This window comes from Populus euphratica, unplaced genomic scaffold, assembly GCF_000495115.2.
Source record: "Populus euphratica unplaced genomic scaffold, PopEup_1.0 scaffold2286.1, whole genome shotgun sequence".
In the NCBI taxonomy this organism is placed as follows: domain Eukaryota; kingdom Viridiplantae; phylum Streptophyta; class Magnoliopsida; order Malpighiales; family Salicaceae; genus Populus; species Populus euphratica.
Window position 1 is genome coordinate 1 of NW_011502137.1, and position 12,290 is coordinate 12,290.

A 12,290-nucleotide genomic window follows, 5' to 3' on the forward strand; every position below is an offset into this window, starting at 1 on the left:
TTTAAATGTATTATAAATACATTTTATTCAACTTTGCCATCTTCACATAAGACTTTGTTTAGGAAACTACACTTGCAATTTATAAAACATCTTAATATTATGTTAATTCTAGATTATGCAAGAGTTTTTTTTTTTTAGAATATCATAATCTATTTTTGGATTATTCCTCAAATTTTACCTCCTTTTCCTTCCCCGTAAAATATCAAAATAAATAATAATACTAAGAAGACTAGCAAAGTGGTAAAAATAGGCTGAGAAGGACTTGAAATATACAGAAAAATCAAGCTACAATTTCAGACAGAATCGAGAGCCTAATTGTACTCCATAGTATCTAAAATTAAAGAAATAATGCAGATTCAAGGTCACATTAAATCATTATTGGATGAATTTGAATAAAAATTAAGTCTAATGATATGGTTAAATTTTTTATAAGCTAATATAATTTAATCATGGGCAAAATTAAAGGTTAAATTATGTTTAAAAATTAATTTGGGTAATTAGATGTAAGAATTTAATTCTACTTTAAATTGATCAAATTAATTTTAATAGAGGTTTAATTGGTGAAAAATTAAGTTTAGGAGTCCAATTTGGGATTAATTAAGAAAAATAGAATTTTAGGAGACCAAATTTAATTTTTATCAAGTCAATTGATTGAAATCAAAGGCAAAATCACAAGAAAATTAAAGTTTTAGGGTCAATTAAGGGCTTAAATAAAAAATATTCACAACCAAGGACCAATCTGCAAAAGACGTTGAAATATAGGGGCTTAGTTGGTAGGAATCAAGGGTGAAATTAAATAAAATTAAAAATTTAATGTTCAATTAAGGGTTAATTTGGATAAATCTAAAACCAATTAATATGAAAAGGATGCTAAAATTAAAGTTTGTTAGAGAAAAGATTGCATAAAATTAAAAGTTTTAAGCCAATTAGAGGTCTAATTGAGAAAAATCATTAATTAAATGACTAAATTAACTTTACCATAACGATGATTTTTTGTTACTATTCATCTTTTTTCTTCAGAATTTCCACCGAAAAGATTGATCATAGTGCTGCTTTTCAAGGACATTTAATGCTTTATTTTTTCACTGAATTTGACAAAACTTGCATGAAAATGATCACTTAATATCTGATTACACACTAGAATGATCCGTTTTGTTCAATTGACACCATAGCGGTCATTGCACCAACCTGAAAAGTCCAACTCAAAAGGCAACTTTCAACTGCCAAATTTAACGGTTCATGATGCCTAATTGACTAAGAACATTTAGAAATAATGATTTGATGCAATATGATTTTCATAATAATAATAATTTTATAATTTTTTTTGTAAAATATTTTTATTTTAAGAACTTTTTTTTATTATAGACTCAATAATTAAATATTGGATTATATTGAATTCATTAATTAAATATTTAATTAATATTAAAAATAAATATTTTTTTATTAAAATTAAATATATTTACCATAATAAAATTAATACCACATATAACTAACTTACATACTAACAAAAAATGGGTGGCCTTCGTAGTAAAAAATGAGCTTAGCTTTCAAATTAAAGAAATCATTTTTCCTTTTGAAAAAAGAAAAAAAATACGTGAAATGGTGGAAGTAGATATTGGCCAAGTATTTTTAGAACATTTTCTTTGTATTTTTTTTTCTTTTTACATTATGGTTCAAAGGGTCCTGGACTTCAAAATTGGGATCAATTACCTAACCTTCTCCAATTCCCAAATCTACTCAAGCTTAGTTATGTTACACCTATTTTCTGCACCAATAAGTGAATTGCTAAAATATTTGATAATCCACTGCTTTGAATTATAGGCAACTTGCAGCATGGTGGCCATTTTCATGGTTTTCATGCAACTTGCACCATAGTGACGAGAAAATACAATCCAACTATATATGCTCCCCGGATCCAACTCCTTTTTCACATGTTATCTCCAGCAAAATTCGTCATTTTCATGGTATCATCATTCAATCGATAATTGTGGATTCCATGTCAACGTAGAGATAGCATGGTAGAAGTTTCATTCTATGGTGTTCAAGCAATGTGAAACTTTTCATTTGTGCTCTGTCGTCATGAGAGGTCTGTGAGAATTGAAATTCTGTTTATTGGGAATGCAAGAAGCAACAAAGAAATGATTAGGATCGAAAACTAGGTAATATATTTCCAGAAACAACTACATGATTAAAGTTGTCATTAAAAATGGTTAGTTTAAACACAACTAGCTAGTGTAATATTTGAACTTTAATTCACCACGAGAAAATTAAATTAGACGGATGGAATATTTTTTCAATGTTATAGTTGTTTATCCATTGATAAAAATATATATCTCTAATGAATTTATCGATGAAATAATATTATCAGCTATTTATTAGTAATTTTATTATTGATTTAATCATTAATAATTAAGCTGATAAAATATTTTTATCCGTAATCAGTTGGTAAATATTACTAACAGACCTTTCACATATAACCCGTCAGTAATATATATTACGTCTTTCCAACCAATGCCCAATAAAATCATAAACAAAAATATTTTGTTAGCGTTTCTATTCGTCTTCCTCAAAACACGCAGAAATTCTCTGAGAAAAATTGACATGGTGGAACAATGAAATAACCGATGGAGTTTTATGTTTGTCAGTAGTGTACTAATTTGTATTTTTTTAATGCTATCAAAACAATTTATCGACGGGATTTGCAATTGAATTTTGTGACAAGAAATACCGTCGGTCAATTTGTCAGCCAAAAATGACGTTTCATGTTAACGACAGACTAAAGCTGATGAAAAAGGCAACAGACGTTGAAAAGGGAAACTCAAATCCAGGACTAAAGTTGCATTTTCATGTGATTTACTACTTTTTCTGACATTACATTCGTAGCCGTTTCAATATGAGCCAACTCTTATGCATGCTTCTCATCTCCGCCACATCCTCCACCACTACCACCTTTATACTGTCTAGAACACGTTTCATACTCAAAAAAATCAAGGCGTGTCCCTAACTTTAATCTCTCTTATTTATATTGCTTTGAAGATATACCAGACTGAAGAAGGTGGCTGGTAAAATTAATGATGATGAAGGCTAATAATGCCATTAAATGGTCTTGGTTTATGAACTTGATCGTTTTTTTCCTACACTGCTTAAATGGGATTGCTGTCGAGTCTGAGAGAGTTCCAGCAATGTTTGTGTTTGGAGATTCGTTGGTTGATGTTGGCAACAACAATTATCTCAGCAGCATTGCGAAAGCCAATTACTTCCCTTACGGTGTTGATTTTGCCAAATTTGGCCCTACTGGGAGATTTTCCAATGGGAAAACCTTCGTTGATATACTTGGTAATTTACTATGGCGCTATCACAGCATTAGATTCGCCAAGAGAATATTGATCGCCGGTCCATTAATGTTTTCTTCATGGTAGTGTAGTACTCGTATTGTCGATGAGACTTTAAGCCTGGCCTAGCTTAACCTGTTCTAATTGATTATTTTGCACTTATTTATTCATGCTTCATCACATCATTGTTCGCAGGAGAGAATCTGGGAGTGCCGTATCCTCCAGCCTTTGCAGATCCTAACACAGCTGGGCCCGCTATACTTGGCGGAGTGAATTATGCTTCAGCAGCTGCTGGCATCCTTGATGAGACAGGGCAACACTACGTAATTCACCCACAGATGTGCATGAGCATTTTGACACCGTTTGAAACAAATTGAACTACTAACTTGTGACTTGAAATTCGATTTTACATGATTTTATGATACGTATATATGATCCTGATTGTGGATACAGGGACAAAGGTATAGCCTAAGCCAACAAGTCCTGAATTTTGAGACAACACTGAATCAAATAAGAACATTGATGAGTGGAAGAAATCTCACCGAGTACCTGGGAAAATCTATTGCTGTTTTAGTGTTTGGAAGCAATGACTACATCAACAATTACCTCATGCCTTCAGTCTACTCTTCCAGCTTCTACTATAGCCCCCCCGATTTTGCGAATCTTCTGCTCAATCACTACACGCGTCAGCTTCTGGTACTTGAGATTTCTGATAATTGGTTGCATGGCTTACACACATTCACAAATACATATGCTTAGTGGCCAAAGGGCTAGCTTTTAGACGGTAGCTTTCATAAACCAATTTAATTTCTATTTTCTTAGTGGAGAATTTTGTACTGTTGCAGGCACTATATAATCTAGGACTAAGGAAATTCCTGCTACCAGGAATCGGGCCTCTTGGTTGCATACCTAACCAAAGAGCCTCTGCTCCCCCAGATAGATGTGTTGATTATGTAAATCAAATACTTGGAACCTTCAATGAAGGTCTGAGATCACTCGTTGATCAGCTGAACAAACATCCTGGTGCAATGTTCGTATATGGAAATAGTTACGGTTCAGTTGGTGACATCCTAAATAACCCTGGTACTTATGGTAAGAAATGCTACATGCTTCAGAATTTCTTTTCGTTTACTGAAATTTGAAACAAAGCGCTAGCTGGCCATGAATAATTGAGATATGACAGTAAAAAATCCACAACATCTTTAAAAGGTCATAAGTTAAGCAGCACTAGACCAAGCTGCTAAATCTGGTGATAGGTGTTGAATTAATTTTTTTTAAAAAAAATTATTTTAAAAAATATTAAAATGATTAAAAATACTAAAAATATTAATTTCAAGTAAAATAAAAAATTAAAATATTTTTAAAATATAAAAAACTAAATTGCCGATTGGAGTCCATTCGTGACCAAAAGTCTTGCTTTTAACTAGGTTGCCGATTGGAGTCCATTAGTGACCAAAAGTCTTGCTTTTAACTAGGTTGTTGTCAGGTGAAGGGCCGCTACGAGACGACCAATTTGATTGTGTTGGTATGGGTGTCATGTGGGTTTCACATGAGCAAAACTTGCCCATCACATGCCAGGGGAACATAGAACTCTTGCACAAGATAATTTTTTTGATTAAGCGAGTGGAAAGGGTTAGTACGTTGGGTATAAAGGGTTTTTCTCTCGTGGCATGGCAAATATATCCAAGGAGCAACATGGTATGCCCCGCTTTGGTGATGATGCTTATATCTATGGGGACAAAGAGGGCCATGCGTACATGGCTCTTTGCCTCCCTCGCAGTAATGCTCTCTTACCCACTTCCCATGCCAAAAACAAATTCGAGTATATATCTTAAACGTCGGGGTCCCATTTGATGGGTCAAGACATAGATTGGTGTTGTTTTTTCAATTTTTTGCTGAATTATTGAGCATATATTACATGTTTTCTTCTTATTTGTTTTGTCTTTATTCATATAGCAGTCTATGTGTGAGTGTGTGTGTGTGGTTGGTACTCAGGTCGAGTAGATACGTCTTTGATTTCAAAATTGTTAGCTCAAGAATTAAGCGAAATACAAAAAATATCAGGGAATACAATCTCCTCGACTTGGACTACTCGCTTGCTCAATATTATTAAAAATATAAGAGGAGAATAGACAATAACTCTTATTTTATAAACTATATTGATTAAAATATGGTGGTACTTGTTATATTAAAAGAAAATCCATATTTATATCATATTAATTGTTTCATAAATTAAATAATATGTTTTCATGTATTGCTATATAATTATAACTCGTTTTTATTTAATAGTTACAAAATACACATGTTTTTAGTACTTGATATACATAATTATTTTGTTACAAATGCAGAAAAATGTAAGATATATTATAAAAAAATAATATAAATTATATTTTCAATTTTGCTTAATATTTTAAGTTATTAAGTTGAATTAATACACGGTAGTATTGCTATGGTCTTGCTGATAAAATAATAATGAGTTTGAATTTATTTCGTTCTTAATTTGCAATCTAGCTTAGTGATTAGGTCAGAAGTACAATTACTTAAAGACATTGTGATGCTTCCATTGTCAGCTGAAGCTTTCTGCAACTATCTTGCAACATTCATTGAATCAGATTCGAACAACCAACAAAATTGTCTTGTTGAAGGATAAGAAATACCCCGTCCATCGTTACCATACTCTCCAAAGCTGAAGCTGAATTTGAACTCAATCTTTTAAAACCATGATCACCCAATTTTAGCCTATCCCACTGCGGAGCAGTAAACAAGGTTCTGAAAAAACTCACAGCTTCCCTCTTGATTTCTTCCAGAATAGAATACGATGAATGACCTTCTGACATATGGGCGACCTTATTTTCCCTTCCTCCGCTGGTTGCCACCATATGAAGGAACCTCGTGTTTCTATCCCCGGACAACCTAATTTATTCTCGATTTCTGCCTCCATAATATTCAAAGCAACCGTCAATGGCCCATTGATCTGAGTGAGCACTCCTAAGTTCTTGAAGTTGAATGTCGAGCGTCCATCTGGAAACCAGTGCAACCTGCGTTTCCTAGTGAAATCCGAGGTTGCACCGCAAGTACAACTTCAAAACCATACGTGCACTCAGTTGTCTAGATTCTTTCGCGAGCTCTAGCGTGTGAATCTTCTTTTTCAGACTCATACATTGCTCGTCAAGATTACCAAAATTCATTCGTAGAGTTTCACTCTTTGAGCTTGGTACGAAGACAACTCAGCCTCTTGATTACCTTAAATAGCCCAGGAGCAATCTAGCAACCTTCAGTAAATAAATTCTGCAGGTGATTATCAAAATTAGTGTAAGTTAACCAGCAATTAAGAAATCCAAAAGGCCTCCTTCCCCAGTTAATTCAACATTGCTGAAAATATGACACATGTAAAACCAGTCCTCACAAAACATCCAAAAGTAGTCATCCATCTTGCACAAAATTCAACATTGCTAACCTTAATGTCATTCCACAACAATATTCTATTAGACTTTTGTGTTAAAGAATTATAAAGGTGTTGATAAATATTTTAAAAATATAAAAATTTTATTTTTAAAGAATTTATTTTTATTTTTTATTAATGTTTGGATAAAGAAATCTCAAATGGATAAATATCTAAAATATTATTAAAAATAATTTATTATTAAGGTTTGGATAAAGAAATCTCAAATATGTTAATATCTAAAGTATTATTAGTAATAATTTGTTATTATTCACTAGAAATGTTTGGATAAAGAAGTCTCAGAAAGGTTAATATTCAAAATATTATTGAGAATAATTTGTCATTGTTTACTATTAATATTTTGATAAAAAAACTTCAAGTGGTTAATATCAAAAATATTTTTCTAGAAATAACAAGTCATTATCCCTTAATAATATAAGGATAAAGAAATATATGAAAGGTAAATATCCAAAATATTGTTAAGAGGAATATCACTTGTTTATTTTTAACATAAGGTCATATTTATACCTAAAATTTTATTTAGAACAATTTAATTGCATATCTTTTAAAGAAACCTCAATTATAATTGTGAACATTTTAAATTTTGATTTCATAGTTTATGAGTCAGGAAAATATAAAATACTAAGACAAAAATAGACTTTTAAAATATCTTAAATTTTCTTAGATTTCTAACTTAGTTTTTTCTTTTCTTTTCCTTACGATTTACGAGTCGTGAACACTTGAAATATTAAGGGGAAAATGAGCTTTTAAGCATATTGAATCTCCTTAGATTTCTATCTTAGCTCTCTCTAAATTCATAGATTCTAAATTTATTTCAAATCAAATATAGACTTGAAGAGATCTACACTGTTTCTCTTTGACACTTTGTAGATATATCTAAAGGTATGATCCATATTGGACAAGGGTTCTTTCCCTTAAACTTTGAATCCAAGTTCATTCATCATAGTAGACTTATCCTAGAAAACTGATAGGATTAGAGAACATCAAAACCATAACAATTATAAGGCAAACCAAATACCAAGCAGTTTACCTTAGGTAGGGCGTACTAGGGGTGTTAAAATATTCTCTTTTACGCAACCAATCCCTTGCCTTAGAATCTTTAAAAGACCAGTTAAGTTTATTAATGATCATAATATTAGATGACGACTCCTTTTTTTACAAAACAAAGACCACGAAATCAATTCATCGCTCCCAAAAAGGGTCACTGCAACGTCGAGCTCTCGAAGAGGGTACAACAACTTTCATGAAAATTTTTAAATAGCCCCTCCAGATTAGCAGCATATTGATAAATGAATAGTTCTCAGTCTTTAGAATATATCAATAAATACATTTCATCGATTATACTAGTATGTAATGAACATTGTGAATAGTGCTAGGAAGAAAGGAAACAATTGTCATAGTCTCTGGAATATATCGACGGACACATTTCGTTAGTATAACCATATTAATTGAATATCATGAACAATACTAGGAAGAAGCAGAATAGTTCACATGGTCTATGAAATATACTGACGGATACATTCTGTTGGCATTTCCATCGGTGTAAAATAATGTGCGATGTCAAATTATATTTATATTCTTTACCTTGCTATCCTGCAAGTATTTAAATTCATTTTTACACGCATAGTACAATAACAACAATTCAAATCAAAATAATAAAATAAATATTTATTTATCATTCAATAATAAATTAACATCATTGTCATTATATTAAAATGAATTCTATCTATAAATATTACTTTATAATTTATGGCATTACACTGGAACTCAAAATTGTCTTCTTTCTCGTCAAATGGGTTCCAAAATTGTCTTTTTCTCGTCAAATGGCTTGTACTTATCTTCATTGTAATCTTCTATATTAATTTCATCGTTATCATCTTCATTAATTTGTGTGTATCCGCTGAAACTCAAAACATTATTCAACTTTTAAATGTAAATATATATCAACAAAAATATTCTTGAAAATACAAATATTTAAATTTTATTTTAAGTTGTGAAACAAAGTAACTCAATATGGATAAGCTAACTCATCAGGTTGAAAAACACCATCTCTCATAATTAATTCATCGTTATCATCTTGAACAACTTCGATACAATCCCTGGATTTGGTTTTTACTACAAATAATCAATTAACTCTTGAATAATTCTTTTTTAAAAAATAAGTATATATATAATAAATCTACTAATATTGTTTAGTGAAAACAAAAATATCATCAACGTTACAAAATCTATTCTATAAATTAATTTTTATCAATTTGATAACCACACCATGTACTCTTTTGAAATCTGTTTCCTTGCATGGTCAGCCGCCACAACATCTGCTAGATTTGCTTCAACCTCAGAGACACCACCAATATCAACTGGAATGTCCTAACATAACAGCTGCAGTTCAGAAGTCTTTTCAATCATCTGGTAAATTTGATCAATAGCTACAGGCATCCATCGAACCATCACAATCTCCCCTTGTGTTTCCCCAGCATTTCCTTCAGCTGAAATCACCTTAACCTTGCGTCTCCTCCTCCTACTAGTGATAGAAATCACAAAGGAGGACACCAGGCCCTGTTTCCACTGTTGCAAAATCAAGCCCAAGTTAACCATTCATAGGACGTGATGGGCTGAAAGCCTAAGGCTGATCAGATTCCTGTGAGTTAGCCTATTTGTTAGAATTCATTTGCTTGAGTCGAAGGAGATGAAAGCATGGTGACCGAAATTCATGGTGGTCAGCCAGTCGTGAGTGTTTATTCCAATAATCAAGTTAATCTAAATTAAATTGATTGATTAAAATTAATAATTTTATATTAAATAAAAATTTTAAAAATTATTTAAGGCTTTTATTAAAAGAAATTAAAATTCTGGGGTCCAATTATAATTTTGAAGAGTTGATTTGGTTAAGTGAGGGGCTTAATTGGTCCAAAGATCAATGTGAAGATTAAATAATGATAACAACAAATATCAAGGTTAGAGGATCCACTAATAATATTTCAAACAAGTATAGTATAAAATCTTATTATTCAATTGAAAACCACACACAAAGGAGGTTCCAATCAGATTATAAATTGTTAACATGACTACATTAGTTATCTTATTCAAATAATGCTAATACTTGTAAATCTTGTCAGGTATTCATGATTATAACTTATGTTAATAAAAAATCAAGTTCCTTTCATAGCACAAGTGTCGATTATATCATACAGTTAGGCTATGAAAGTGCCAAGTATTTGTTGTATCAAGTGTTATAAAACACAAATCTAGATTAACTATTTAACAAGCAAAGTACTAAAAGTGAATAAGATAACAAATACAAAACATGTTAGTATCAAACATTGAAGTCCATATTGAGTTTACACTATACTTATTCTTACACCATTAGTGTAATTTTTTCACCTTGATATAATAAACTTAGTTAAACATAATGAAAGAGAGAAACATAAATAAACAAGATAAGAACATAACTAAAATAAAAGTTAACTAAGTAAAGAAAAGGAAATGAAAGGCATAAACAAGATATTAATGAAAGCAAAAATTAAGCTTTAAAAAAATACAAAGAGAGAAAGCAAGAACATGATCTTGATCTGGCAACCAAGATGTCTAAATGCATGACAAATGCCTCCTTTTATAGGCCAAAATTTAGAACTATTATTTGATGACTAATTGTTGAGTGGGTGGCCACATCTTGACTTAGTGATTATTTTTATCTTCTTATTTGAATAAAACATCATTGATAATAATAGAATTTGAAGCACATATTCTTAAAAATACTTATTTCTAATATTTATAAATATGTATTTTAATTGTGTAGTAAATTAAGACATGGTCTTCCTACTGCTATTATTTGAATATTTTTAATATCAAAAGATGATACTTAACACTTAGAAGTCGAAATTTAAAACTTGAAACTTAATATGTTAGTGAGATTAATTCATCCTTTAATTAATTTTGATATTCGTGATTGTTAAAATAAAACTAAATATCAACTATTCAATTTAAAAGTAAATTGTTTGATCGATAATCATACTATTTCATCAAATAGTTATAATGTTTTATCTTTATATTTCAAGTCTATAAAAACCTATTATTGCATAAAAAACTACATACAACACACAATGAAAATATATATTCTTTTCTTGGTCTTTCTCATTCTTTTAGAGGTTTAAAAGACTTAGTTGTATCCTGAAGGTGTTGTTTTTGTATGAGGCAAATAAACACCTTAAAAATAGTGTTTTCATGCCTGTAAGCCAACTTTATATTTGTTTTAATTTTAAATATTTCTAACAATTTTAAGGTGTTTATTTTAATGGAGATAAATGTGAATTCCAATGTTAGGGTTGTCATAACCCAATTTTGGCCCTTTGGCTTTTAATTTAATTTTTACAGGGTTTAAAATTAAAAATTAAAAGATCAGAGATTTATTTCGATGAAAAGTGTGATTTGTCAACTTCTGCAAAAATTAAGGATTACAATGTCCCTTTGTCATTATAGCCTTATCCTCAAAATAATCCTTATCTTCTTCAAGATAATCCTTACCTTTTTCAAGATAATCCTTATCTACTTCAAGATAATCCTTACCTTGTTCAAGATAATCCTCAAGATAATGATAGTTGTCTGCTTTTGAATTTGATTCTAATTCGAACTTCAAAAAAGAGAATGAGTTTGATTGAAACTTGATTTCTCACACATAAAGGGACTCTGACACTATAAATATAGATGTCAAGGGTAAAGAAAAGAAGGGGGAGGGGAAATTTTTGATGAACAGGACAAGAAAAGAGGACATGCGGAAGACGAGGAACGCACAGTGAAAAAAACAAAAAAAAAACACAGAGCAAAAAACACAAAACAAATACCCAGACCCAAATTTGAAAGGAGAAGCCAGCACTGTCCTTTGTTCTTCATCACAAAGACTGAGAAAGCAAAAAAAAAAAAAAAAAAGGGAAAACGAACAGCAGACAGAGAAGGAGAGAAAGGCAAAGGAGAGCCTCAGATCAACCCTGCCTTTGTCTTCGTCCCTGCAGAAAAAGAGCAACAAAGAACCAAAAACTATTGACAACCGGCATCATCATTGTCTACTTGCCTTCATCTCAAAACCAGAGGGGATAGAACCTAATCAAAGAAAGAAGCAGAAGGAAAGAAAACAAGTAGAGGAAAGTCAAAAGAGACCATTGCTACTACCTTCGGCGTTTCCAAAACTAGGAGAGAAAGCAAAAGGAAAACGCCAACAAAGTGAGCACAAGAGGAAGATAAAGGGAAGCAATAGGTGAAAATCCATCAGCACTGCGAGCATCATCAGCCTCCAGCACAACAGGTAAGCTAGCTTTCCTTTCTTGCATTTTGTTTATTTAGGTGACAGTGGCACTGTGCAAGTGAATTTTAATTCACTTGCACAGCGCTGCAACACGCGTGTGTTAGCACACGCGTGTTGCTCAGCCCCGCCGGGTCACTGGCTTGGGCCAGTGACCGGGTCGGGCTGGCTGGGTCAAACCCAGCCTAAAAATAAAATA

At 31.6% G+C, this 12,290-nt stretch overlaps 1 protein-coding gene across 1 annotated transcript; it reads left to right on the forward strand.

Annotated features, from left to right (window-relative positions):
- Positions 1 to 3,071: 3,071 nt before the first annotated feature.
- LOC105118873 (GDSL esterase/lipase At1g71250-like) lies at positions 3,072 to 4,474 on the forward strand. Its single transcript, XM_011016928.1, has 4 exons — positions 3,072 to 3,336; positions 3,528 to 3,655; positions 3,786 to 4,028; positions 4,178 to 4,474. The coding sequence occupies exons 1-4, from the start codon at positions 3,072 to 3,074 to the stop codon at positions 4,472 to 4,474; spliced, it is 933 nt and encodes a 310-aa protein (XP_011015230.1).
- Positions 4,475 to 12,290: the final 7,816 nt, after the last annotated feature.